The 27,312-nt window shown below is 35.3% G+C and overlaps 1 protein-coding gene across 10 annotated transcripts in view; it reads right to left on the minus strand.

The window, feature by feature from the left end:
• Positions 1–27,312, minus strand: part of LOC105152941 (latrophilin Cirl) — a 476,845-nt gene that overhangs the window by 67,938 nt on the left and 381,595 nt on the right. The window contains exon 5 of one of the 10 annotated variants that reach the window (XM_087406038.1): positions 4,938–4,985. The exons of the other annotated variants lie outside the window; for them this stretch is intronic. Within the exon in view, the coding sequence (XP_087262164.1) occupies positions 4,938–4,985 (48 nt within the window). The remainder of the gene's footprint in view (positions 1–4,937; positions 4,986–27,312) is intronic. 10 annotated transcript variants of the gene reach the window in all.

Genomic DNA, 27,312 nt, shown 5'->3' on the forward strand with positions numbered 1-27,312 from the left:
ATCATATAAACATATTTATAGATAAACATATTTATATATACAGATTGGTATGAATGGGTAATAAAAACATTCATTAATTATTCGTCTTAAGATAATTGAGCTTAACAGGGGTAGTTCCTGATCGGGGTAGTTTCTAAATTAACCGGGGGAGGGTTCCAAAATCTGAAATTTTAGATTTTGGCGGTAGGAATTATAACGGTTGAAGTCTAAAATTATAACGAGCGTGGGAGTAGCGACTGATTCTGCTCGTAGTGAAGCTCATAGTGAATACTTTATTCGCAAGTCCAATAGAGTTTAATTGAGAGTTGTTGCATGGATCAATATATTAACTTTTTTAATAATAAATTAAAACACATGTAGCTCTTTGCATTTTTCCCTTTGTTTTTTTTTTATGTAATCCTACTAACTTGATTATTAAACTAGCAGCACCATTTTTTTTAAAACGGTACTGAGTACAAAATTTTTATTGATGGTTCAAATTAGTATAAAATGAGTACTAAAAAAAAAACAATGAATAAATCCGATTTGATTTTGCTTATTTGATCCTGCTATAAGCTTATTAGAGGTAATAAAATATACGACGCGAGCAAATATAGTGTCCATCCGGTGTCACGAGTAGAATAAAAGCTAATTAAATGCTGCGTCGAAGTGTATTTTTATAGCGAATTCTACTTGCAACAATTTCGCTCGCAGCTAAAATTGGCTTCACCGAAATGTCGGTCACCGTCGTCGCCATCGTACCACCGATAATTCTCGTGCTAATTACGTAACGCGCCAGACTACAAAAGCGCGGCCTCGATTACATTATAAATAATGGAATACGCTCATAATGCTGTTACACGACGCCGACGTGAATCGGCTCCGCCGGCGACGTATGGAAATGACGGGATTAATATGCGCTGGCGCATTCATAAAGTTCGCTAATTAACGCAGTCGCGAGAAGGCGAGAGGCCGCGATCTTCGTACTGGAAACTGTATTTTGTTGCAAATGTAACAATGGACGACAACAGCCTACGTCTAGTCTGCGTAATAACGTGTATCTTTTTACTTTGCATTAGCAAACAATTTGTAATCTAACGTAACTTTTAACAATTCTCTCATGAAAGGTGAAAACCTTTCATTTGGAAAAAAATTATAACTTTTTTTTTTCTAAAATTTCTTTCCAGTATATTTCTAAGTGTTAACCCATATTCTTAATAAATATATCGTATACATCTCTAGAGAGATATATCGCACAGACGAAAACCACTATTCTGGAGAATTGGAAACGAAGTTGCAACATGATATTTCGTACACTAAATCATTAATGGTCCCTGAACTCACTGCGCGTATCCCATCTGTATGCAAGAAAACGTCGGTTGGTATCCGCGGGAAAACAACAACGAGGATCATTAATGATTCTTGCCGTATAAGCGCGCTGGAAGAAAATGATCCTTCATGACGAACAACGGTGTTCGCCACGCGACGCTACACTCCCACTATACTTGGCGTAGCTACTACTTGCGGTTCAATTATCGTCACTGAAAATCGCCGTGCTCGCTGTAGATAATGGACATCTGTCACGGCGGGGACACGCGTTATCCGCGCGCTGCCGCCTACGAAAAAGCACCGCGGCGGAATAATTGATGACGCGCGCGCGCAACGGTAACGGCCGATCAAATATTCACGACGCCGACATCTCTTGATGTATATAATTTTCGTGCGAACGAGGCCGCGCGATGCGTCGCGACGCGTCATCCGAATTGAACGCGCGCGCGTCCAGCAAGTCATTCCCTTGCATTCGCCGCCCTCGGTGTGATTTCGTGAATATTTCAGCTCGTAAATATTGGAACGCGACACTGTGCCTCCGTGTGTGTGTGTGTGTGTGTGTGTGTGTGTGTGTGTGTGTGTGTGCGCGCGTGCGTGTGCGTGCGTGCGTGCGTGCGTATGTGTGTGTGTGTGTGTATATATCGTGTGTATGTATCGTATCTCTCGCGTAATATCCCTGGAATGACGCGCCGGGTTGATTCGATACTTCCCGACGAATCGAGCATCGAGAGCGATTTGTAATTCTTTCATAACGTGAATCCGCAATAAACCCGACTTCGTTACATTTAATTTTTTGTCATTATTAATGGGATCCGTTCCTCACCGGATGACAAATAGATTCTCGTTAATGAGGAAATCTGATTTTAGAATCGCGAAGGAAACAAAGCATGTGTGAGATTCATTTTATCAAATAAAGCTGTTTTAATTTAGATAGACACTTAAACAAATATATTTAATATAATATTATGGGCTTATTGTGTGTGATTCGTCACGTGTAGTATTACTCCGATTTGAAGATTACAGGAATTGATACAATTTAATTTTCACATCTCAAATTAGTCACGTCTATCTAAGCTACGTCTTTCATTGTAACTAAGATTTAATAAGATATGCTCGCTGAAGTCGTCTTTTACTATAACTTTTACCTCTATAATTAGGCATGCTCATCTCATCCTGTTACTTCTCAAACTCGCACGTTGAGACTAACTAATTCACTGACTAATTCTCTCTAACTCATTCCGATTTATAACTCTATTCTAACTAATTCCGAGATTTTAAGAATTTTAAATCATCAATTACACAAATATGAATTTACTGATATATCAACTGAATTATATATATAAAAGGAAATTTTTTATAAATTTCACGGAGATTATTTCAAATAGTAGCACATCTAAAATTATTATTTTTATCAATAACTTCTGTTTTATAATATGCAAAAGAATGTTAATGATTGAAATAAAATCTGTTATCTTCATATTTATATCTCGTATAAATATCGAATTTAAAATTTAAATTTTTATGTATTTATAAAAACTTGGATCGATTTATTTGTTGTTACATATTCTTTCTATATACACTGGAAAAAGAATCTAGTAATAGCTATCAAATGTTGAATAAAATAATGCAAATAATTTCAATATGTTCAGTTTAATATAACCAAACAATTTTATTTTTCGAAATATTTAATAATTATTATCAAACGATTGATTATATTATGTTTGAAAATAATTATTTAGAAAAGTAAAATAATTTTTGCTTATATCAACCAAATATTTGATTGACATTATTTTACTTAGATTTGATAGCTATTACTAGACTCTTTTCTTCAGTAAAAGAATTCACATAAAATACATTCATGTTTTGATTTTGCAATTCTATCGATTTTGTTCTCGTGACGCCACTGATTCGAAAGCAAGTTCTTTAATGCCCGATATAGAAATATATCAAAGGCAATATAGTAAATCTTCCGTATGGAGTTTCCTGCACGATCGGCATCCACCATGCTGCTCTGCACAACCGAGACACGGGTCAAAGACCATCGTGCTAATAAACGTAGCACGTGTTTCCACGGCGCCGACTCATAAAGTCGGCCAGCTCGATGGCGCGCGACGCGAGTTAATTAAAGAACGAGCGCATTTTTCCACCTCCGTTCCGTCCCATTCCGTTGTGTCGTATCCTTCGAACGCTTCGACATCGCGGCGTCACGAGAAATTCGATGTAACTGAAGATTATTTGTTGTAATTATTTCATGTACTCTGCAATAAAAATTAAAAAAAAAAATAAAAAAGTAACAAGAATGAAGAGAGAGTCTTCAGAATTCAGAGCTAAGACTTCAACATTAAAAAACGTGGTTGAAAAATTGGATAAATTAAAAATACAAAATATTAACAACAAAAAATAAGTTCTTGTAAATAAATTGATATTGACTGAACGCGTAGGTTAAATACTAGAAATAAAGAATAACGCATAATAATGTATTGTTACAATAAGTACTTTAAGAGAAAATTTTGATTAATTGTATTTGAAAAAAAATAGAGACCGTACATTCGCGTTGCAATAGTTTCCTTTATCCTCCAAGATAATTTTTATTCGTTCGATGAGTTTTTGTCGCAGGTGTTATGTCAATTTCCGTTTCTATTACATTCCATATCACATTGTAATCGCAGTCTTTCTATACATGTAGTGAAGAATTGTATGAGCATGCGAGTATCGCGTAAAAAGTTTGAAGTAATCAAGTAACAAACTGAAAGCTCATTTAATCCGAAAACTCATAACATTCATATCGATTATTTGGTGATTATTTTTATTATTAGGTTGCCTTTAAAAATAAATAGCAATATGCGACTATACTAAGTCTTAAATATTCTTCAATTTTTTTATAATTCTTGAATTTTTAAATTTTCCAATTTCTATGTTTTTAATGAATAAATTTTTTAATCTTTAAGTTTGAATGATTTATAGCTTAAAGATTCTAGTTTGAAAAACTTAAAATTCTGAAATTTTTGGCATTTTTTAAAGATAAAATATGTATAAGTATGACTGTAATTATTCAGAAACTGTGCATACCAAATTAAACAATTTTTGCGATTTAAGAATCTCATTTTATAATTTATAATATAACTTTAATTTTTTAGGATTTGCAAAAATTATATTTTGTTCTTATTTTGAATATCAAATAGGAAATTTTTTATACGCCACAATCTTGTGATTCATTGTGATGCAACGTTGCTCCTTACAATTTAGTCTCATTTTACAGTAATTAACATAATAGAGGCAGTAAGTAATTTTGATGCCTCAAGGCTCCGTAGTCATAAGAACAATGCTAGTCGGAGAGGGAGATTGGTTAGGGAATTCTGGATCGCGTTTCTCACATGTCCACATTGGACTCACGGGTGTCCGTTGCGAAAGCACGAAAACGAAACGGGAGAAGAGGCGCAGGTGCTCGGAGAACTGCCCTGTAATTAGGCTAGGGACGCCGAATCCGTCTGTTCGCATCAAGACGGTAGCTCGGGCACCTTAAAGAAAACGTGTCAAACATGCTCGAGGCGTTATTCGCGGACGATTCCTAGAAGAATCTAGCAAACGCGAGACGCAGAGGCATTATAATCTGTTGAAATTGATCTTACCTATTTTGAATTTATTTCGATATGAGATTGGCTGCGATGGATTCTTACCTGAAACAAAAAGATAAACAGGTTAATCGTGTTTCTTGTCAATAAAAATCGCGTTTTACTATATGCATAATTTTAACTTTTTTGCAGTACGAAAATATTTATTTTGTCATCAGTGTTATTAGTATGTGACTATATTTTCGTATTCATTTATTATCTTAAAAGTAGATAGCAATAATTATAAAGTATAATGAAATTTTTCTCTTTTAAGTCTTCGTCCCTCTCTATTAATTTTTCAAAATCATCTCGAGATATTTGAACATCCCCCAGAACAGTTACCGCGGTCATAAAAGAAACGCGAGCGACTAATGATTTAATTAATTGCGATTTAGAGTTCGCTTTATCGCGCGTTTTAATTTCTATGCGGGGTACGCATTTTCTGGCGCGGCAGAAGAGAAGGGGATGATTTTATCTCCTGAGAGAGCAACTGAGAACAAACGTGACGTAATCCGACCGGGGAGACACTGTTTCGGCGCTCTCTCGTGTAATCTTAAAGTGGCAACAAACCGCGTGAGCAGATCCGTAAGTTTGAAGAAGATTAAGATCTCAAGGCACGCCACGAGGGTGCCGCGTCTGAAAGAGGTGCTTTGCATTATTTCAAGAAGTCTTAGAAGCAAGAGGGTGGCATGGGAAAAAAAAGCAGATAAAAATATTGAGAACCTGAGCAAAAGATTTAATTACAGAATCGAATCTGAGTTTTTCCAACTATCGCTACTTTCGCTTTTTATGTTTGTTAATAAAGTCAATGCAAAATTTATTCTTTGTTAAATTGACAAATCGATCAAAAATCATGCATTCCGATAAAAGGAATTATAAAAATTAATAAATTGTAAAGATTAAAATTAATAAAAACTTACCATCTAACAACTCGTAATATAAATAACACTCAATTAAATTAAATTAATATACCTATTAGCTTTTAAAAATTTGTGAATTTTACAAGAAAAGTAAAATTTAAATATTTTATCTCATTATTCGAAATTCTCTTCTAATATCAATTTCTACCAACGTAGATTAACTTTAATCTCGGTTTAATTTATTCTTTATTTTTTTCTAATTCTTAGAACTAGAGAGAAAGATAAAACATAAATTAAACAGAGATTAATGTTAATTTATATTGGTAGAACCAGACATAAGTGAGCAATGCTTCATTTAATCTTATACTTACAATTAGTATTAACTTAATCCATGAAACTTATCTGTTCCATTTGCAGTTACGGTACATCCTATAATTAAAAAAAAAAAAAAAAATTTTGGTACTTTATATATTTATTTTATACATATACCGAAGAAATCTGTGAAACATAATGACCATGATTCGCATCGATCGTAAGAGAGAGCGGCCATATTGGCAGCCTTTTTCGCAAAGGGCCATTACGGCCGTCGTGGGAATGCACCACGAATAAGGGCTACATTACAACGCCTTCCTTTAAACATTCAAGACTACACCTTCGGTAGCGATTCTATGGACAGGCGTTAACCATTGGAATTGGAATCGCCTCCTGTATCAAGCTATTCACCTCTATCTGTTCTGCCCGGAGGAATTAGGAGCCGCGGTTCGTATCCATGGAATCGAGAGCGTTTCTCTCGTATCGAGAATATCTCCCGAGTGAATCGACGTTTATCGCATGCGAATTCTCGAAGTAGTTTCTAGCCCTTGAACGAGCACAAATGGGTCAGACTGGAGCTGCATCCTTTGGAAAAAGATATCGGTGATTGATCGAAGATTTCATATCAGGAATTTTTTTTCTTTTTCTCTTTTTCTTTATCACTAACGTTTGAGATCTTAGAACGTACAAATTACGATTCTATTCTCTTCTATTCTCTAGATAATAACGTTCAATCAAAATATATATTAAAGGAGATTACTAGGAAAACATAATCGAAACAAGAGTACAACAATTCCGAGAATACTACATAACACCATTATATTATTATTATTATAAATTATCCATATTGCGAAGCTGTGTCGGAATGAAAATTATATCTATCTATAAATTTAACACAACTGGTAAATAATTTTTCATTCATTGATTATTTATAATCGAGACTATTAATTGTAAATGTAATTGTAAATGTAAATACATAAATGCAGATCGAAGTTTTTCAAATGGAAGAACAAACGAAAATAAGAAGGTTATAAAATTTTCATTACCCATCATTATTTTACAAAATAATATTAAACATTTTTTAAATTATAACATCTGGAGAATTAATAACATCTATTAAATTTTTGAGAATTAATATGTAAATTATGATTGAAATAAATTGTTATGATTAAAAGTTTTAATCATATTACGATCACGAGTACACTCAAATGACCGATTTCGATTTGAATCCGCGTCCATTTACATCGAAAGATCTTTGACTGAGTTTTCTAGAAATCGTTTCCAAGTACTGCTTGACGATTCTTGGGAGGCTTTGCTACTTTTGGAGAGAGTTTGCGCTTTCATGGCTCGGCCAGATAGTATCAATCGAAACTCAACTTGAAAGTCAACGGCAACGTCATCAGAAATATCACTAAAAATTTGATGAACGTTCAATAATACATGTTTTACTAAATATTCTATACTTTAGAAACGTAAGCGACTCGTCTCGCTATTTTTAAGCGAAAGGATGCATCCGGCTTTATGCATCTATATTCATTTTTATCTTAACGATATTCGTCTCATTAAAGTAGAATTCATTTGAGGAAATTAATAAAGCGATTTGACGTTAGAATGCGACCCCAAAGCCATAAATCATTAATACAATTGTGTGCAATTGTGGTTTTCTGTGTATTTCTTAAAAGTATATTTCTTATTCTTGAAAAGAACATAACACATTGTTATTATAATTTATAAATAATCTTCGAGTAATCTACGAATATAAACTGCAATTTAACTATGCAAGTTTATTACACAATGATAAGAGTCAACGTTCTCTGAAAATAGGCCGTTTTTTTTATTTGTAGCACATGTATTATGTAGCATGGTACACAATTTGAATAACAATTTCCTATAGGAAATGCTCATCCGCTGAACAAATCTCGTGTGATTGGAAGTCTTTATGGATCCATAGACACCGCTAAAGATGTCATCGCGATATTGAATGCAGGTTTGCTTTGTAAAGGTGAGTATGTTCGAATGGACATTTATACAGGACGGTTCAGAGTCAATTTCAAACCTTTGAATACGTACGCATAAATTATTTTTGTTTAATTCTCACAAATATTTAGTATTATTATAATATTAATATACTTAACAAGCTTTATGCTATTATTAATACTTCAATATATTTGAAGAGACTAGGCGTTACTGTTTATTTACATGTTTCCTACTGTTAACATTTTTAGCAATTTCCCCATCTCTTCATCATTGCCTTCATTATCTATAATTTTATCTAAACATTTTGTCCTCTGTCTAAATACCTCCTCGATTTGTCTACGTTACATTCGTGTTCAAAAGTTTGGAAGATGGGCGTTAGCTCTGCACCGTCCTGTACAAGTTTCCCAGGTATTCGAAGCGAGCGGGCGAGGTAAAGCGGCATCGACCCGCGGAACACGCTATATAGCATTACACCCGCGCCATTGTGCTGGATTTAGTGTCGTGCGAGTGTCAGAGATGCTGCACTCGAGAGCGCGGCGGGCAGACGACAGAACAAGCGGGGGGAGAAAGGGAGGGATGGTGGTGGTGACAATGCGATCTCTCGAGTCCGATACGGAATTGCTGGCGGCTTCGAACGGCTCTCGCGAAATGAGCATAAGATTCCACGATTATTTCGTCGGACGCCCGATATCTCGCTTCCTATAGGTACCTTGAGAATTGAGCGTTCCAAATATCTTCCCAGTTCTTTCCGCCCTCTCGCTTCTCTCGCCTGCATTTCGACTGTACCTCTTGACCCGCGCCGCGGCCTCCGTCGTATTTCTCACATTACTTTTCGGAGTCTCCACCTCCTTCACCTCTTCTCCTCCTCTTCCTCCCTCCAGCTCCCATCTCTCTCTTCTTTCTCGTCCTGGTTCGTTCCAAACGCTTCTACACTCGCGCGAAATCGCGTTTAAGTTATTTGGCTTCCTTACTCGACGAGGATTTATCGTGCGGAACCCTCGCTGCATCGCGTAGAGGGTGCCAGTCGACTTAAGGGAAGGGAAGTCGGTCGGTAACCTCGCGGCAGGAGAGTGCTGCTTAATTTCGTTTGATATTATATTTAATAGCGATATACTGAATGGTTCACTGGAAACAGTGCACCTAATACCTCGTTTAAATATGAACCTGTGAAGATATTTAACACAACATTTCAACGGTTTCAAGCGACGAGTATGACGTCGTTAAAAAGTATATCATCTCTTTCGTTCATGATTGTTATATAAAAGTTTAGGTCGTCGATGTGTCATTAGAGTGCTATTTTCTCACACGATAAAACTAAAGATAGAAAGAAAAAATCGTAAATCAAATAATTTAAGAGACACATATCAGAAGTGTATCACGTATTTAATAACAAAAATAATTTTTAGTAAAGTTAAATTATTTGTAACTCTAAAATATTAATTTACAGTAATTTAAATAAACTTTTATATAGAAGGTGTATATACGATACATAATAATTCATAATAAAATGGGAATAGTTCAGATTGCAGCAATATAATTTTAAAAATATACAATATACATGAAAGATAAACTTAAGAAACTTTCTTATCATCCCAGAGTCTGTTCGAAGAGTCTGATAAGAGGTCAGCAGATTTGATTGATTCCTTGTTTCGAGTAGATTGCAATCATGGGACAGATTAGCCGATAATTACAATTTAATCCGACAGATTGTAGCTCAGTCGAGCCTCTGCTATGCCGCATGAATATTTGTGATGTCTCTCCGGTGCATCCTACTATCAGGATTATTGCCGGTGATAACATCATCACTCAAGTGATGTCGGGTTCGCGGAAGCATTATGTCATATCTTTATAAAAATGTTACAACGCAACGTCCTGATATACTTAGAAAAATAATCAGATACTGTATTATGTTTTGTAAAACGATATATTCTTGTTTTTTTATATATTCTTTAGAAGATATATTATTTATAGACATTCATTGAAATTGTTCAAGGTTATCACAAATTTTTAATTTTAAAATTCAATCTTAATTTTTTGAATAGAAACCCGTAGAAACACATTCAACATACCTTCGGCACTCAAAGTATTAAAATGTTTTGTTCAATTAAGCGGGATGCATGTTACATTATTATACGAATTAAAATGTAAATTAAAAATTTTCGGCAAGCTTTTAACGTTTTAGATCCAAATTAAAATTTGTATGTACAATAAACAAGCATATTATATGTACAATAAACAAACATAAATCACAAATATTTGAACAAACATTTTAAGAAATTGAAAATATTTATTTTATTTAAACTTTACAATTTGAAATGTAACAAAATAATATTAGGTATATATTTTGCGGTATAAAATACCTGCATAACAAGTTATGATTGACATAAACAATTCTGAATAATGTGATTAACGAAAAACGATAAGAACTATTTAAACTATGTTTTTTGTAATTAAAAAATTGAAAGATTCTGACTTCATCAAAAAATTTTCACTGAAAAAAGTTAAATAATTTCAAAGTAGCTTGTATTATTTTGTATCGTATTCCTAGTTATTTTTCTCAAAAATGTTTCTCTCTTACTATTTTTACTTTATTACATCTTATATTATGAACGACAATTCATATTAACATTCACACGATCAGTCTCGTGTATCTCAATCTATATTATGACAAACAAATTTAGTACATAATCTAGATTTCATAGAATACATATGTAAAATATAGATAAGTAATATAGAAACCGATGGCAACAAAATGACGATGATGAGAAATTACGGCGAGGATTGCCAGAAAGACTCGTAAAAGAGAAGTGCGCATCGATCATTTCTTCTCCTTTACATATATCTATCCCATCTATCTCGAGAACAGAAATGCTTTTATGATCAAGCAGCTAAATTTGTTCCTTCTGTAGATTAATCCCATCCTCCCTCCCATCTTTTCGTTTCGATTTTTCCATGTCGTTTGAAAAGGATTAAAAAAGTGCCGCTGCGTCTTCTAATATATGCGGCGTTCTCGTAAAAGAAGATAGCAGCATACGTTATCCTTTTGATAGGATAATCCTTTGGTTCTATTTATTCTTTCTTTCATCTTTCTATGGAGATCGTTTAGGAAAGTCGCTCCCGGTACGATGGACGGAGTGATCGATGGGCCCCCTGGCGATGTATGATAATGATATGATGAGAATTGACATAGATATGTTGCTCTATGAGGATTATGAAGATTCGGACGTCTTCGGATTATATTTACAAGAGATGAAAAGATATTTGCGAAATTCGAACAGATGAAGACGAAGAAATAAGCGTTAAGAAAGATATATAAAATGAGAAATTTAAAGATAAAAAATACAATGGAAACAAAAACATCAGAAAGAAAGTATTGAGGATAAAATTATCAAGAATGTGTCAAATATAAAAATAATGAATTTAAAGCAAAAAGACTATAGAGGACAGAGAAATTTGAAACAGAAAGAATAAGATAAAGAGTAAAATATGATGTATAATATCATGAGAAAAATACAAAGTTATTAAGATTAAGATTAAATACTAAGAAAATATGTGAAAAGAAGCGGTAAGATATAAAAAGTGCAAAAAAGAAAGTGAAAGAGAATCCGCCAAGTTTAGAAAAGATATATAAAAAATACGAGGTGTGAAAAAAGAGAAATCATAGGAAAAAGACAAATTTAAATAAGAAGAAAAGAAAATGGGGAGGGGAGCGGAAATCCCAACGCAATCAAAAGTCTGACAATGGCGCACACGGAAAAAGTTTTCGCCTTACAGGAGCGCCGCAGAGAAATCCGGTAGGCGGGGGACAGTGCAGAGAAGCAGAGGCAGAAGAGAAAGAAGGCGTATGAGGAAGGAAGACTCAGAGGAGAGAAGATCGAGGTAGGAGGTGGAAAAGAAGGCCTGAAACTGCTAGCCGATATTTCATCCGGAGAACAAGCCAGATAACAGCGGGCACGCCCTCCCTTTACGTACAACCCCCTCTCGTCCTCGCAACCCCCTCCTGCCCTGCGTTTTGCGCTCTCTTCGTCGTACTCTCTTCGGCATTGTGCGAGAGCCACACCGGCGAGAGAGCTCTGCCCGCAACAGACTCGCGCTCGTTTTAAAATATTATCCGCCGCCACCCCCTTACACTTGCCGTTACATCCATTTCGGTGAGAACGCGCACCCCGAAGAGAACGAGCGGCCAACTCTCTCCCGACGAGATACCACTGGTTCGAACCCTCGGGATTATGTCCCTCGATGCGACGTCACACGCTCAATGTCCGACAAATTTTATCCTCGTACCGGTTTGTATTTACGCGCGTGAACCAAATGGACCAAGTTGGACCAAATTTAAAAAAAGCACCATTTTAAAGCCAGATTAATTTGTGTAAAATACATTACCACGGAAAATTTAATCTTTGGAGAACCTGAACTCTTTTAATATTTTAATATTTGTGCAGCATCTCGAAACATGAAAAAAATCTCATTAATTCGAGTATTATTTCAAGTTATTTAAGAATAAAAGTACATAGAATATCTTTTCTAATTAAACACGAATCATTTAAGAGTATATCAATAACTAATTGTTACATACAAAAACAGGAAGATAAAAATTACTTAAAATATTTTATTGCTATACCGCAAGATATTAAACTGCCTTTGTGCTTCTGCTTTGCACAACAGATCATCAATTTAATATGCATTAACATGACTTTGGGAACATGGATAAAACACAACCGTTGGTTGCTGTTCTCCTCTACGTACGTAGAATATTATTTCAGTGCTTTTACGACGTCCTTAAGCTTACGTTACGATTTCCTCCAATACGAACAACCAACAAGGATAAAAAAGTTGCGCAAGAGGAATTGTCGCCCTTAACCCTCCTCCCAGTCGAAGGGTAGCAGAGAGCTTGCAACACGGTCGTGACATGTTTAATGCGTTTTGCGTGATTTAGGTGGCAGGAGCTGCAGATGTTGGGGTTTATGCCACCTTTTAATTTGAAGATTCATAATTTATATAGGGCGTAACAATCGTATTATATTATTTTAAAATCCCACTAAAAAAATTGAATCTTTCTTTCTGATTAATTATGTAAAATCCAATAAAATTTTATCGTTAAATATATCTGACTTAAAAGATAATCAAGACTATTATTTATCACTAAAGACTATTATTTATTATTAATAGTTATTATTATTATTATTATATATTATGTAAGTGACAAATTATAAATTATTGCAATATTAATTATCAACTACAATTATAGAGATTAATTATTAAGTTTATATATCAAAGTTATCATTATTACTATTTGATTTCAAAATATTGCGAGCGAGAGAGAGAGAGAGAGAGAAAGAGAGATCAGAAAGAGATACGAAATTGATATATGCCGTGCATTGCGTATCTATCCTTTAAAATGTTCTTAGCCAGAATTATGCAGTGATGACTGGACAAAAGTGGATAGATGAGTAGGTAGCTCTTCGACTTCGTGCAGCGTCACGCTGCATTTCGACGTGATTTCCACTCTTTTCCACCGTACCTCGTCTGGATTCACCTTCGAGCGGATGTAATTTCCAGCATGGTTTTTATCGGAAGCACTGTAAAAAGGTGAAAGCGGAAGAGCGGGGAAATAAAAGGCCTCCGGAACAGAGAAAGCGGTGGTAGTTGGAGAATCGAAGAAAATCGTCGGATATATCTTTACCTGAGTTCGCAAATAGAATGGTTCTACCGAGATCAGGAAGCCATGCACGCGCGGCTCCACTCACACTCACCCTCGTTCGGAAAATGCGAACGTATCTCTCAACGATCAGTTCTTGCGGCATAAAAATATTTTACTTCAATCTGGATAATTCCGGTATTTATGCGACTCCGGAGCCGGTCGCTACAGCAGATTACAGGTCGCTGCTGCGATTTTCATGCTTTCACACGCACGCGGAGCAGCAGGCTGGGCGCATCACGCACATGCGTGCACGCGTGTACCGTGACGGACAGATCGGCGTCAGGTAGAAGGCGGAGAGAGAATCATACACATACACCGACACGCACGCATAGAAAATCAAGTTTCATTTTCTCAAAAAATAAAACAAATTATGTTTCTTTTATCAGGAATTCATTAAAAGACATTAAATGAACTATTCAGAATTATTTGCTCGTGATATTGAGTTGGCACTCTATTTTTTAACCGTTATTTTAATAATCATGGGAATTCTTTGAAAAGACATTAAAAAACATTTATATATTGAAAAAAAGGTTTTGTTAAAGTATTTCAAAATTTCGCTAGATACTTAAAAAATAATTTTATTTGGATCATCTAAGTAATTATATAGGACTCGAACTAATTAATAGGATAAAATATTACAAAAAAAATATTACTTATTGAATATTGTTTGATGAATAATTCTTAATTATTTTGATAGTTTAGCAAAATATTTTTCAGATTTGTATCTAGCTAAATTTTTAGATGTTTTAGCAAAATCATTCTTTCCGTGTACTTTTAAAAAGGAAGTTGAAACTCTCTAATCAGAACTCTCGAGAATTAAAGGGGTATTAACTTCAAATGTTACTGCTAGAATCAATACACTCTTGGCATTTGTTTATTAATATATTGAAGAGTAAAACAATATCAAAGTTTTGTTGAATTTAAAGATAAGTATTATAATAAAGAAGTAATGTGTACTTTGCGCAATTAAATTACAGTAGACGATTACTACGACAGAAAGTCGACACAAATTTTAATATGAGCACAAATTTTTTAAATATTGTTTTATTTATCAAATATCATGCTAATACAAAGTTATTTACTTTAATTGTAGTTGTTCAGAAATAGATAGAATTAGTTTTAATTAACAATTCTTTTTATCAGTAAATTTTTAATGTATCAGGTTGAACACCGCTGATGCGTGTCTACGTACGTCTGTGCACTATATAAAGGAGTCAAAGTCCGGCTTTCGAATCTAAGTTATCCGATTAAGCGTGACACCCGTGCAATCTACTTCGGTGCACCATACCAAACCCTCGGAACTTCCAGAGCATTCTCTCTTTCCGTACCGCACGGTTTCTTCCGTCTCTTCCACCACGATTCAAGCTCCCGTCTCCTCCGCAATTCCCCTTAAGCTGCTGAAAATCTCCTCGTATCTTCCACCGAGAACAGTTAGATTGCCGGACCTTTTCACGCGTGTTCGCGTAAGTAAGACGAGCATGACAAAGCGACTACCGCTATGCTTGCAGAAGCGTCGAAATACGAGACGTCGATTCCGATCGAATCCCAGATTTCGTCTTGAATTCAAACAATGCAATTTTGATAAATCTGGTTTCTCTCAAGATATCTTAATTCGAAGAATTTGAGAAATACATGTATATGCAACGTTTGGATACGTTTTGTAATTTAAATTTAGATTTCTTAATTTTGCTTATGAACTTTTTATTTATAAATTATTACAAACACACACATTGAACGAACAGATTCTAAATTTTGTATCTATCTTCAAAAATGTAATTACTGAACTAATTCGATTAGAATAAATCTCGAAATAAATTTTTTAATTTCCAAATCTCAAAATAAAGATGAAACTTTAGAAATATTTAACAATATGTGCATATAATAGTATTAGATTTATGTAAAGAAATGATTGCTTAATTATTTCAAGTAGTATATTTTTCGTACTAAAAAAATATTCTGATTACAGTTTTGGTGAGACTAAATAAAATTTCTGATTATTAACCAAAATGCCAATCATATTAGATTCTTTTGATTATTTAATCAGAATATTTTTGTGCGTACGAAATAAAAAAAATAGGCTTTGTTCGTTATTTTGTTACTCAGTGCATATCGATACGGAGTAAATAATAAAAGAAGTGAAGAATTTATTCAAATTTATGAAGTCTACTTGACTCAACGAACGACAGGTACACCTCACTAAACGTCGCTATCGGGAATGCTATCAGAAGAAGTACAATCCGGGTGAAAGGGAGATCCAAAAATGAACGACGATCGCAATGACGAGATGGAAATGAGCGACCGAGACTGCATATCTCACGAACAACGTAGTGCACTCACCGAGAGAGTCCCTCGATAACGGACGCGCGCGCGCGGCCCGTTATATTATCGGGACCATAATTATTATTTGTAAGCCTCCTCCGCGTGCCTCTTTTTCCTATCTCTCGCGAGGGCCCTCCCACCCTGTTGTCCTCCTCGATGTCTCGAAATGGGTCTCCTGTTTATCGAGACGAGAGTGGCCCCGGTTTCAACGAGACATCCGTAACTAATGACCCTGATAGCCAACCAGCTCTCTTTCTCTCTTTCTCTTTCTTGTTCTCCGCTTCAAAAGATCTCCGTCGCGCTCTTCGAACTCTCTCTCTCTCTCTCTCGCTCTCTCACAAGCACGATTCCTCGTTCATTGTGTCTTCCAAGGTTAAGAATGCCTGGCGAACCCTGGGAGTCACTTAATTAATTTTCCGTTTCGACCCGGGGAGAGAATCGAAAAGCTCGTTATCTCGACTTATTACTCCTCGCATCCTCGCTGTCGCTCTCTTTCGCCTCTCTACCTCCCCCCGCCCCCCCCCCCGCTCTATCCCTGTCGTCTTATCCTTCATCCCCTTTCTTCGTCGTCTTTCAGTCTCGCCGTTGGGTATGAGATCCTGGCATTCTTCGATCCCGTGACGTGAATAAATAATACGCGTGACGCTCCATAAAGGGCCACCGACTCTTTATTCACGGCAGGATGTGGCCTATAATCGGTGAATTTGTCGGAACTGCATTGTCTATCGGGCTACTCGAGCGTGATGATAGTATTAATTGAGGAATACGGATCGCGTACTGCAACGTGCCTAATCTACTAAAATATCACGTTCTTGACGTCGCTCTATTGTATATCTTATGTCTTATGAAACAAAAATATTGTGTTTGGCGATTTTTGTCGCTCCATATGTTATGAAGTAAGCGACCTGTAAACAGTGATAAAAGTATAAAACCTAACGTTTTTAGAATTTATAGCAAAATAAATTGGCACTTTGTTCGAAAAATATTAAAACGCATTTTTAGTTGTTGACTTAACTTCTTTTAATATTAAAAAAAGTCATAAGAAATATAGAAAAAAAAGAAAAATAATAAATAAATGAAAATAAAATTACTATATTTTATATAAACATAGTTTTATTTTTTAATATAGTTTTTTATTATGATATTTGCGTAATGTGAGTATAATATATCGATTTTTAAGAGGTATTTAATTTTATTTTTTATCATTGAGGCAAAAAATTTTGAAATTTTTTTACAGCTTCCCTGACTTTTCGGGAAACTACTTGAACTACATTTAAAATTTCTTCGACTTTCGATTTTCAAAAGTTCTAAATATCTAAAAACTTTTATACAAAGAAAAAATATCCAAAGATATATAATACTATTCCTCTCTCATGTTCAGAGCTGCTTTAATTATTCGCTTAGCACGCGCGAATTTTTCATTGCGGCGGATTTCAAGCGCGAAATCCGATGATCAGAACCACACAAGGTTGTCATCGGCACAAAGTATCGCTGCTTCAGTGAACACGCATCAACTGAACACGCGGATCCATTGACCCAGAGCGGAAAAGTTTCCGGTTTTTTTTAGTGGCGCTCGAGCGCACAGCAGAAATTCGGCATGAGTGAAATTCTCGGCCTAATTCGCCGGATTAGAATCGAGAAAGCTCACTCGCGAATTATTCGTAAATCCCTGGTGCGCTCACCGTATATTCATTTAATAATCGAACACTCACCGGAAAACGGTGTTTGAAGTCTTCTATTAGTGCGGTTTTAGAATTGTGAATTTGCGATGCAAATTGTATTGTGAACTAAATTTGAACGATCAAAAAGAAATTATTTCTTTAAGCATCGTTTTAAGACATCATTTATAATTTTATGTTTCGTAAAATAATCCAATTTACATTTAAGCTTTAATTGAGGAATTTTAATTTATTCTCGTATTATTAGAATAATTATTTCTTTGACATTCTCAAATATATGTAATTCCATTGTATATATTCCATTATATATATTCGATTATCTAAAAAATAGCGAAACGTATTTTAAAAATAATGCAGTGTACATTAGGAAAATTTGAAAATGTTGACGTGAACAGTTTTGGAAATATTGAATAAAATAAACTTCAAAATATATAAATCTTTGATTTTTCATTCTACTCGTTGTAGATATTTTTAAACGTCGAATTACTTCGAAACACGATTATTCGTAATTACCGGCGCGGAATGAACGCGAAACGAACGTTCCATCATAAGATACTTTCGCGGGCTTTCAAGCGATCATTCCGGAGAAATTCTAAAAGCTTCTTGAAAGCCGAGCGACGAGAAAGAAATTCCACCATCATTCAATAGCACGAGCAAATCGGAACGGGAAACATCGAGATCGCGACAAGATCGACCTCGTTTTGAACTCACCGTAAAAATTTCATTATGAATAAAGAGCTACGCGGCTATCTGACAAAGTAAAAACGCATGAAAAGATAAATTTGACGAGAAAAATGAGCAGAACAAATTACAAAAGTATTTCACATTAGAAGTAGCTGCACGTTACTGTCGCATGTAAATTTTGAAAACTGACAGTGATCTCTAAAAAGTCAAGACAGTTCTATAGAATTTTGTATTTTCAAAAACATTTGCGTAATTTCGTCAACTTGGAGTTTTGTAATAAAATTTTGTAAATATTGTACTTATAATTTGACAAATTCAAATTCTTAACTTTTTAATTTTTTAAATCCATTCTTGTAAATTTAAGTTTTCAATTCTGCAATTCTGCAACGAGATTTCTAGATGTTAGAGAAACTAAAAATTGTCTGAAGCGGTTTAAATATTTTTATCTGTATCTATATATCTTTACTTTCATGAACTTTACTAACAGTTCAGGACATAAATATTTCAATTTAAGCATATTTGCAACTTGGAAGATTTAAGCCCCTGAATACTAAAATTCTCAAATACATTTCTCAAGAGTTGAGTCTTAGAACTTTCTTATCGTGCATGTTTTAAAGATTATGGAAATTCGATGCATAAATTTTTCAAGTTGTATTTTTTAGATTTTATCTCTTGTCGAAATTAATTATTATTTTTTTTGTATAATATATCGTATATCGTTAATGATCGCATAATATCGTTATTAATCATTGCTAATTTCGAATTTACTGTTCAAAGTTTGCACACCATTATAAACGTTCTATAATTTTCTACAATTGAAGCAAAGAATTCAGTGACTATATTAAATTGAGAAATGTTACTGTGAGCCAAGTGTCCGCGTAACCAAGCGGTCGCGAGCGAATTATGAATAATGCAGTCCTTCGGAAAGTACGCAATTAACGGGTGACTGCAACTGTAACGGCGCAATTATCATGCACACGGAAATAGAATCATTCTCACGACGCCATTGTGCGCGCTCGCCGCACTTTAAGCGCGCCATTTCCCTGCGAGAGCGTAATTGTTCCTTTTTCTTTTCCCTTGCACCGGAGCCCTTCGGCTCGTTAGCCCGTTGAAAGAAGCCAGGAGTGCTGGGCGCTTTGTAAGACGAGCGATGGACCGTAAAGTCCCTCGGATCCCGATCGACGCACGCTTTCGCCGATTCATCCCGTCTCGTCTTCGTCCTCGTTCTCGTCGAAGAAATTCCTGAAGGAATTTCCTCCTTCGTTCACCCCTTTCTCAAAGCACTACCTTTTTAAGCGCTCCGGAATTTTCAGCGAGGACAATCGCTCTCGCGGCTGTCGTTGCGAAAATACTAAACCATCGGAGTCACTTACGATCTTGTTAATTAATTTTCGAATTTCGTACTATCGTTAAAAAAAAAAATCTAGTGAAATAGGAAAAAATGTAGCTCAAAAATCGAATGCTCACAATTCAAATATCTAACGATTCAAAATTTGGTAATAACGTCTCTTTGACATATCACGTGTTTTCAAAGCTCTTTGTAAATAAAAAAATTCCATTACTCTATTTTTCATTTTCATGTTTAACAGCAGATGTGCTGCACGAATAAAATTTTAAGAGGGTGTAAAACGAGAAGAGTGAATATCGCGTCATCGCGTTAAAACGCACGATGCATTCATTTCAACCTTCGAATCAGCGATGTATCTCTCGAGGTCGCAGATGTCAGAGCTTTAAATTTTCGTAATCCTTCGAGAACACGGGCACTAGGACATTCATACCGATAGCGCAACGCAGTGTGTGTTAAGGAGATACGCCCAGCGGGCCGCATGTGTATGCACGATGTACACGTACGTATGCATGTCGTATCCGAGATTTGATCCTGATTCATCCCGAATGTCCTGCGAGAGGCATTATCTACCGGGAATAACGCGCGAGATTTGATCCTGATTCCTCGATATACGCCCGTGATATTGGGAATCGATGAAAAATATGTGCGCGGTGATTTGTTAACGCGAAAAGTTCGCAATAAAAGCCGATAATGATAACGAAAAAAAAAGAGACAAAATTTATCGCGTAAAGAATGGAACGGATCTTTCTAAGCTTTACAAATTCTTGCTAATTCTTCGGAAAAAGATATGCAATAAAACTTTAAGCGACAGTGTATTCAAAAATTATTACTTCACTGGAGAAATACAATTTGAAATTTTTACTCGGGATTCTATGAAAGGAATTCTATCAGAAATTCACAAAAAAATGATGTTTTAAAAATAATTTGTCATAACATTTTCCATTGTGTAAATATAAATATCAAATGTTTGTACAATCAATTATGAGATATTCTTGTTTATTTTTGTTATTTTTACAAAAAGAAAAAATTAAATTTTTTTTATTTAAATGCTAACTCCAATAATCAGATTTAAATTGTAAATACGTATTTTGTAATCAAATAAAACAAATTTTAGTAACAAGAGACTCTAATAGAAAAGACAATTATTTTAAAAAATTAAGATGTTACAGACAAAATTGACAATCATTCAATGTAAAAAAAATTCAAATTGGAGTCATATTTTTGGCAATATTTTCGGGATATACGCTGTATGACTTTCGCGCGATAATACAACAGCGAGTGTAAGTGAAATCAATTACTTTTTTGGATGGCTGAAAATTAATAAGTTCCGACATGGCTTACGTGAATTCTGCCAGTGAAGGTTCGTTCGTAGAACAAAGTTTAGCGAGGATCGTGCGGATGGAAGGACGAAGTGGGGGCGGTCGAAGAAACATCGAATCGCGTGTTATCGGACTAGCGCGTCTAAATGCTCGAGGTATGCGTCTAATGCCAGACCACAGGGCCCTAATCGCTCTATGCAAATCACAGAGCGGCCCCCGACCGCATTCGTATAATCAATGGTTTAAGTCGCGGTCGATGCCAAAACAGGCGGCACTCGTGTATTTTCTGAGCGCATTCTAATTCTCCCGTTCTTGTGTTTTCTTTCTTTTTTGTTCCCTTTCCTTTTTTTTTTAAAGAGACGTTAGAAAGGGAACTTCCATCTTTGTAGCAATGCGGAATATTGCAAACAAATATGCGCATGTATAATATAATTTGTTTGCCATAAAACATATAGTCTTTGGAAACGCAATTAATTTCTGTTTACATCTGAAAAAATAGATCTTGTTTAAAAGACGTGTTTTACATTAGCAACACAGTACAGACAAAAAAGTCCATTAACTTTTTGATTAGTTTCACTAGTGTTAGTCAAACTGGGATTGAAAAACGCATTCACATTGTGTATTAAGTGTCCATAAAAAGAACTTGACAAGACGCACGACTGAAGTACAATATTAGTCATGTTTCGTGACAGGCTTCCAAACAAAATACTTACGAATCGCCGTTCTTAAGTCGGTCGGCGCGCGGCGTCGCGACGCAAAAACGCTTGTCGCGACGATGCTCGCTCGCAATGTCTCGTCTTGCTGTGTTGCGCAAGGGATGAAGCGATGAGATGGACCGAGAAGAAGATGAGGAAGAGGCGTGTTCTCAAGTCCGAGGAGACTTCCAGTCGGCCGAGCGAGAGAGGCCTTTGTCGCATAATGGATGACTTCCTAACGACACTTTAAGATAGTTACCCTCGCGTCGTCGTCCAGCGTTTTTCTTCCTCGGAGTAACAACGCCACCCGCTCGATCCGCCACGGAGAAAGATGGAGAAAGTGAAAAATAATAGATTTTTTGGTAGGACCGGACCATCGCTAAACGACTTAAACATGATGCGACGCCATTAGAGATCTTGGAGAATGACGATGATGATAGTAGGTAGTGGACCGCAGATGCACGTGGATACCCGCTTTTCCAATTTAGACTATGGACCTCTGGGCGCTCGAAAGAGACGCTCGGCAATCAATCAGCTAGCTCGATCCGATATGTCTTAGATATTGGATTTTTTTCTATAGGGATTTACAAATTAGATTTTGCGAAGAAAGATATTCCGAGATAGAGAGAACAAAACTGAATACGTTATAGATATTATTCCATTTCAAAAAATAAATTTTTTGAATATAAAATTTAAATTATTAGAGAAATTTTAGATATAACGTTAAAAATATTAACTCAGAAATAGGTACTTGGGATGTTTTGACATCTCAGAAAAAATTGTAAATTGTTATAAAATATTGTTTTTTTATGGATATTGTTTGATAAATTTTTTTATAACTGTTTTTTACTAATCTTGAAATATGCAATTCCATCAAAAACTCACAATAAAAACCGTTTTATTAATTAATATTTGTATTTTTTTAATGTTGCTATTTTTTTTACAAATAATAAGTTATTTGTAAAAAAAATGTGTTTATTTTGTTTAATATTTGGTTTAATTTCCACTTGCTTTTTTCAGAAAATTGTAATTGAATTGTAATTCATATCTATAATATTTTAAGATATTAATAAATAATTAATAAATAAAACAATTAATAAATAAAAAAACAATCAATATGTTATTAATCAATAATATACAATATGTTATATAATTTTAAAGATAAAAACACTCCAGGTGATTGTTAAAAAAATTAGGTGTCTACTTCCGAGTTCCAAAAATTTTAGATATAAAATTAAAATTATTAAAGAGATTCGTAATATTCGTAATATTTACACATTCACATTTACAAATTGAATGATTAGATAATAATTAGATTCATAGATTTAAATAAAGTTCCTGACTTTTCAGATTTAATATGCTATATTCATTGTCGTTTATATCAGTGATACATTACGGATACCAAATCCGCGACATGGCCGGAAAGTTCGAGACGTATTACGTCGTGGGTGCCATGCAAGCGCTGTTGCTTCGCAAGCATTGTTTTCGTTGTACGGCACCTCGGAAATCTCGGACGACGAAAGTTCGCCGTCCAGGTGGTTTCGTCGCGCGGGTCGACGACGTTACGGTATATAAAGTCTCCCCGGGAAAAGTTATGGTCCCCACGCGGGGTTTCTCGTCGGAATACAAAGAGGCCGCGCGATCCTTCATTCCTTGCACAATGCACCGGAGCACGGCGTCTCTCGGCTAGACTGCACTTTGAAACACTCTCGAAACTTGGTAATTGCATCAAATCTGACTTATATTTATCAGTACCCGGGATCTTAGCTCCGCGCGAGATGCAACGTCACAAATTTCGCGTAACTCAACGAGCGTTAAGTTCCATTACGTAGTAGGATCTTCAACGAGCGTATCCTCGTTACTACAGAAAATTACTTTAAAATTTTTAAATGTTGATTATTAACTTATGCGTTGCACACGTAAATTATTTAAATAGTTTTCGGGCACAAGTTTCGGATGATAACTTTTGTAACATGATAAATTAGAGTGTAATAATAAATTGATGCATTTTAGATTTCTTCATCAAACTGTAGAGTTTACTCTTAACACTTATAATAAACAATTATCTGCACTCTGAGAGAAAAATATTTATACAACTACTATTGCTAATATACTAAAATGGAGTTCCTTTATCATAATTTTATCGTGCAATTCATAATCATAAATGCTGAACACTTTTCTCTCGGTGCTCTCGAACAGTGTTCTCAAACCAATCCAATGATTTATGTTTGTTCTCGATTTTTATCACGATATAGGACGCGGTTGAACTCTGAGATTCTGTAATGGTAAATAAATAATCGACAACGAGGGAATCGGTAGCGAGAAATTGACATTTCAATTGACGATGGGATGAACCCATCGGAATTATCAAGTTTCGCGCGAAATGAATTTTTGATTTGATAACGATTCGATTGTCGGTACCATTACGGCTCCTCGTCTTTATCATTCCCCTCTCCATTCGCGAGAAAATCCGCCGAAATCATGCCACGAGTCAATCACGCCGGAAAACTGTTTTTCCCCTGGCCCCGTGTCGTGCCTTCTTGCTTTCGTCGACAATAGCTCGAGCCAATTTACCTGCCGAACTCCATCATCGGCGGCTTTTATTAGCATGACGTTCGGCAAGGCCGCGTGGTCGATATCGTCGATATCGATTTCGAATTAGCTAGATTGCCCGACGCGCTTGTGTACCGTCACGTCGTATATCGATCAAAGAAGAAATGAATAAGAAAAGAAGAGAAGTAGAAGTTATACGCCATAATTTTTTGAAATTCAAATCTCGTAGTAAACGTGATTGTCATGAACGGAGGATATATCATTTATTCTGTGAATGTTAAAAATTACACGATGCGCGTGTACATTATTAGATGTTTGTCGTTATGTTATTAATATATAAAAATTTTCGTACGAAAATTGTAGAGAGCTTTACAAATTGAAAGGCGGCTCAAATTAGCCGTCATAAAAAACGAAATTGCACTTCCATGGGGTATACACGATCTGCCTCTGGCATCATTCGAAAAGCGAAAGATAAATTTAAAGTGAGGGAGGGCGAATGGTGGTTCGCCGCGACAAAATTACTTGGCTGGTTCTAAATTAACCGTCGATATTGGACGCGAAGAGAATGAAGCAGAAAAGAGGGTGGACCTTTCTTATCTCACTGATAGCACGGCGCGAGAAACTTTTAATCCAGTAAGAGCGCGATAAAATTGCGCAACGGCCGGTTATATCGCCGCGTGTTATTAGGAGCGAGTGCGGAAAATTGCAAGGCGCGCCTCGAATCGGATATTAAGCGATCTCGCACAGGGGAATTTCGGTGCATCAACGGTTGAGAACTTTCAATCCGCAAGTGGAATGCAAATTTCGGGTGAAAAAAACGAGCGGAGGGAGTTTGATTGCAGCTCCAGTTTGTATCTCGAAATCTATATCGGTAGAGCGCGGTAAATACATGACTGAAGATTTCATGACACTCCGATTTTACTCAGAATTTCGAAGAATTTAAATTAATATTCGATGTTAATTTATATGATGGACAAGCGAGAAAAGAATTATGTATTAAAGAATGAATAACCGTTGATTAATTATAATATAAAATGTCGGAAATAACGATCGATCTGATTAATTTAATTCGCATGATTAACAGATATAATAAAATTGTAAGAAACAATATTGGCCGTGGTATCCTTGATAATAAGATGCTTTTATATATGCACGATGCGTAGATCACGTATGATTAGCGGCGAGTGCGGTGTGAGAAAATGTAGAAGATATTGCGGCTCATGTTATTAGTTAGAAACTTTGAATGGACCGTGACGCAGCGAAATTGCAAAACCCGCCTTCTAAATTAGCCCCTGCATCAGATAATGAGACGTTCTCGGAAACATTGTGCGCACCCGGCATTGAAACCCAGCTCTTAATTCGATCGCAGAAGTTGGCTAAGGATAGTTTTCGCGGGTTACTCGTACGCAAGATAGAATTACATAACGGTTATTAATTACAGGTATTCGAATTGTCGGTAGCGAATAAAAAGTCAGTCTTCAACGCGCGTCGGCTCTTAATGAGATAATACAGGTCCTGATTAGCTTGAACATAAACGCTATACGGTAAATGAATAAATCACGACAAATTCAATAAACGTTATGCAGGTATATATACATTATAATTTAGCAATTGAAAGTCAAAATTAATTTAAATGAAAATTATCAAGAGCTTGGGTCTTTCGAAATTTATCAGATTATTATAATATAATTACGACGATAAGTATTACACTTATAATCGTAACTGATACAATTATAATTTTCAATAAAATTTTCTTGGAATATGCGAAAGGAAGATTTGTTGAAGATTTGTTGAAGATGTTCCGTTCAGTTTTTATCTGCTATTGCCGGTTGAAAATAGTTCAAATTTTAGCCAAAACATTGCTATTAATTTTAATTGCAATATGTCATGAATGTTTAAATAAATTATTAAATAGACTATTAAAATATTTCTTATTATAAAATTGTGTACTGCTTATCTCTCGCACTAATCTCAACATCTCTTAATTTTGTTTATTTTTAAATTATCGGAAATTTTTATTATTGTGTTTTCGTTATATTTAATCTTTCAGTTATTTACAAAAAATTTTATCGCTTTTACGTTAAATTTAATATTTATATTTGTGCATGGTTTTATTCATGCTCGAAAGATATGGCAAAATTTTTAAAGCTGTTATTTGAAATTTTTGTTATTGTCATTGTCGACGGGAATCGATTATCGTACTGAAGAGTTGTCAATATTTGGCTGATAATAAATGATTGACGTAAATGTTGATGCAACACGCTCGGCATTTCTTCGTTCTGCGATCGACGTACGCGAGGGGAGAATCCTCACCCTTCGGAATTGAGTAGTAGAAAACTGGGTGGAATTGCATAAAGGTGTCTAATTATTAGTTCGTGCTAGGGTGCGGCGCCAGATCGAATCGACGTGCATGTGCGAGCGCCATAACGTGTCTTCCGTATAGTTTAACGGGCGTAACCCGACGCATAGTACAAGTACACATGCAGTCCTCCTTTTTTCAACCCTAATAACACACAGGCGCCATTGTTAATTGCTAGCAACAACGATGGACGTCGTTTTATTTCGTGCTTTCCTCGTATTTGCCACGAGAATTTGTTTCATGTCATTAATTAATTTATACAATTGTTATTACGTAAAGATAGCAAACCCCGTGACAAAATTCTAATTATTTCGAAATTTAAACCCCATTTACGATAATACTTGTAGACATTTTAATTGTGTTACATAAAAATATTGATAAAAATCTTCCGCAAAACGTGTATTTTTAATTATATTCTTATAAAAGCCTAATGTTTCGCTATAACTCGTTTTAATTATTTTTTTTTATATTCGTATTAATAACAAATAATGTAGTTTTGAAACTATTAAAATAATTTCCTTGAGAGAGAGAGAAAGAGAGAGAGAGAGAGATATTGTTATAAGATTTCAAATAAATAACATCTACTG

The sequence above is a fragment of the Acromyrmex echinatior genome, chromosome 4 (genome assembly GCF_024713525.1).
Source record: "Acromyrmex echinatior isolate Ae372 chromosome 4, ASM2471352v2, whole genome shotgun sequence".
Taxonomy (NCBI): Eukaryota; Metazoa; Arthropoda; class Insecta; order Hymenoptera; family Formicidae; genus Acromyrmex; species Acromyrmex echinatior.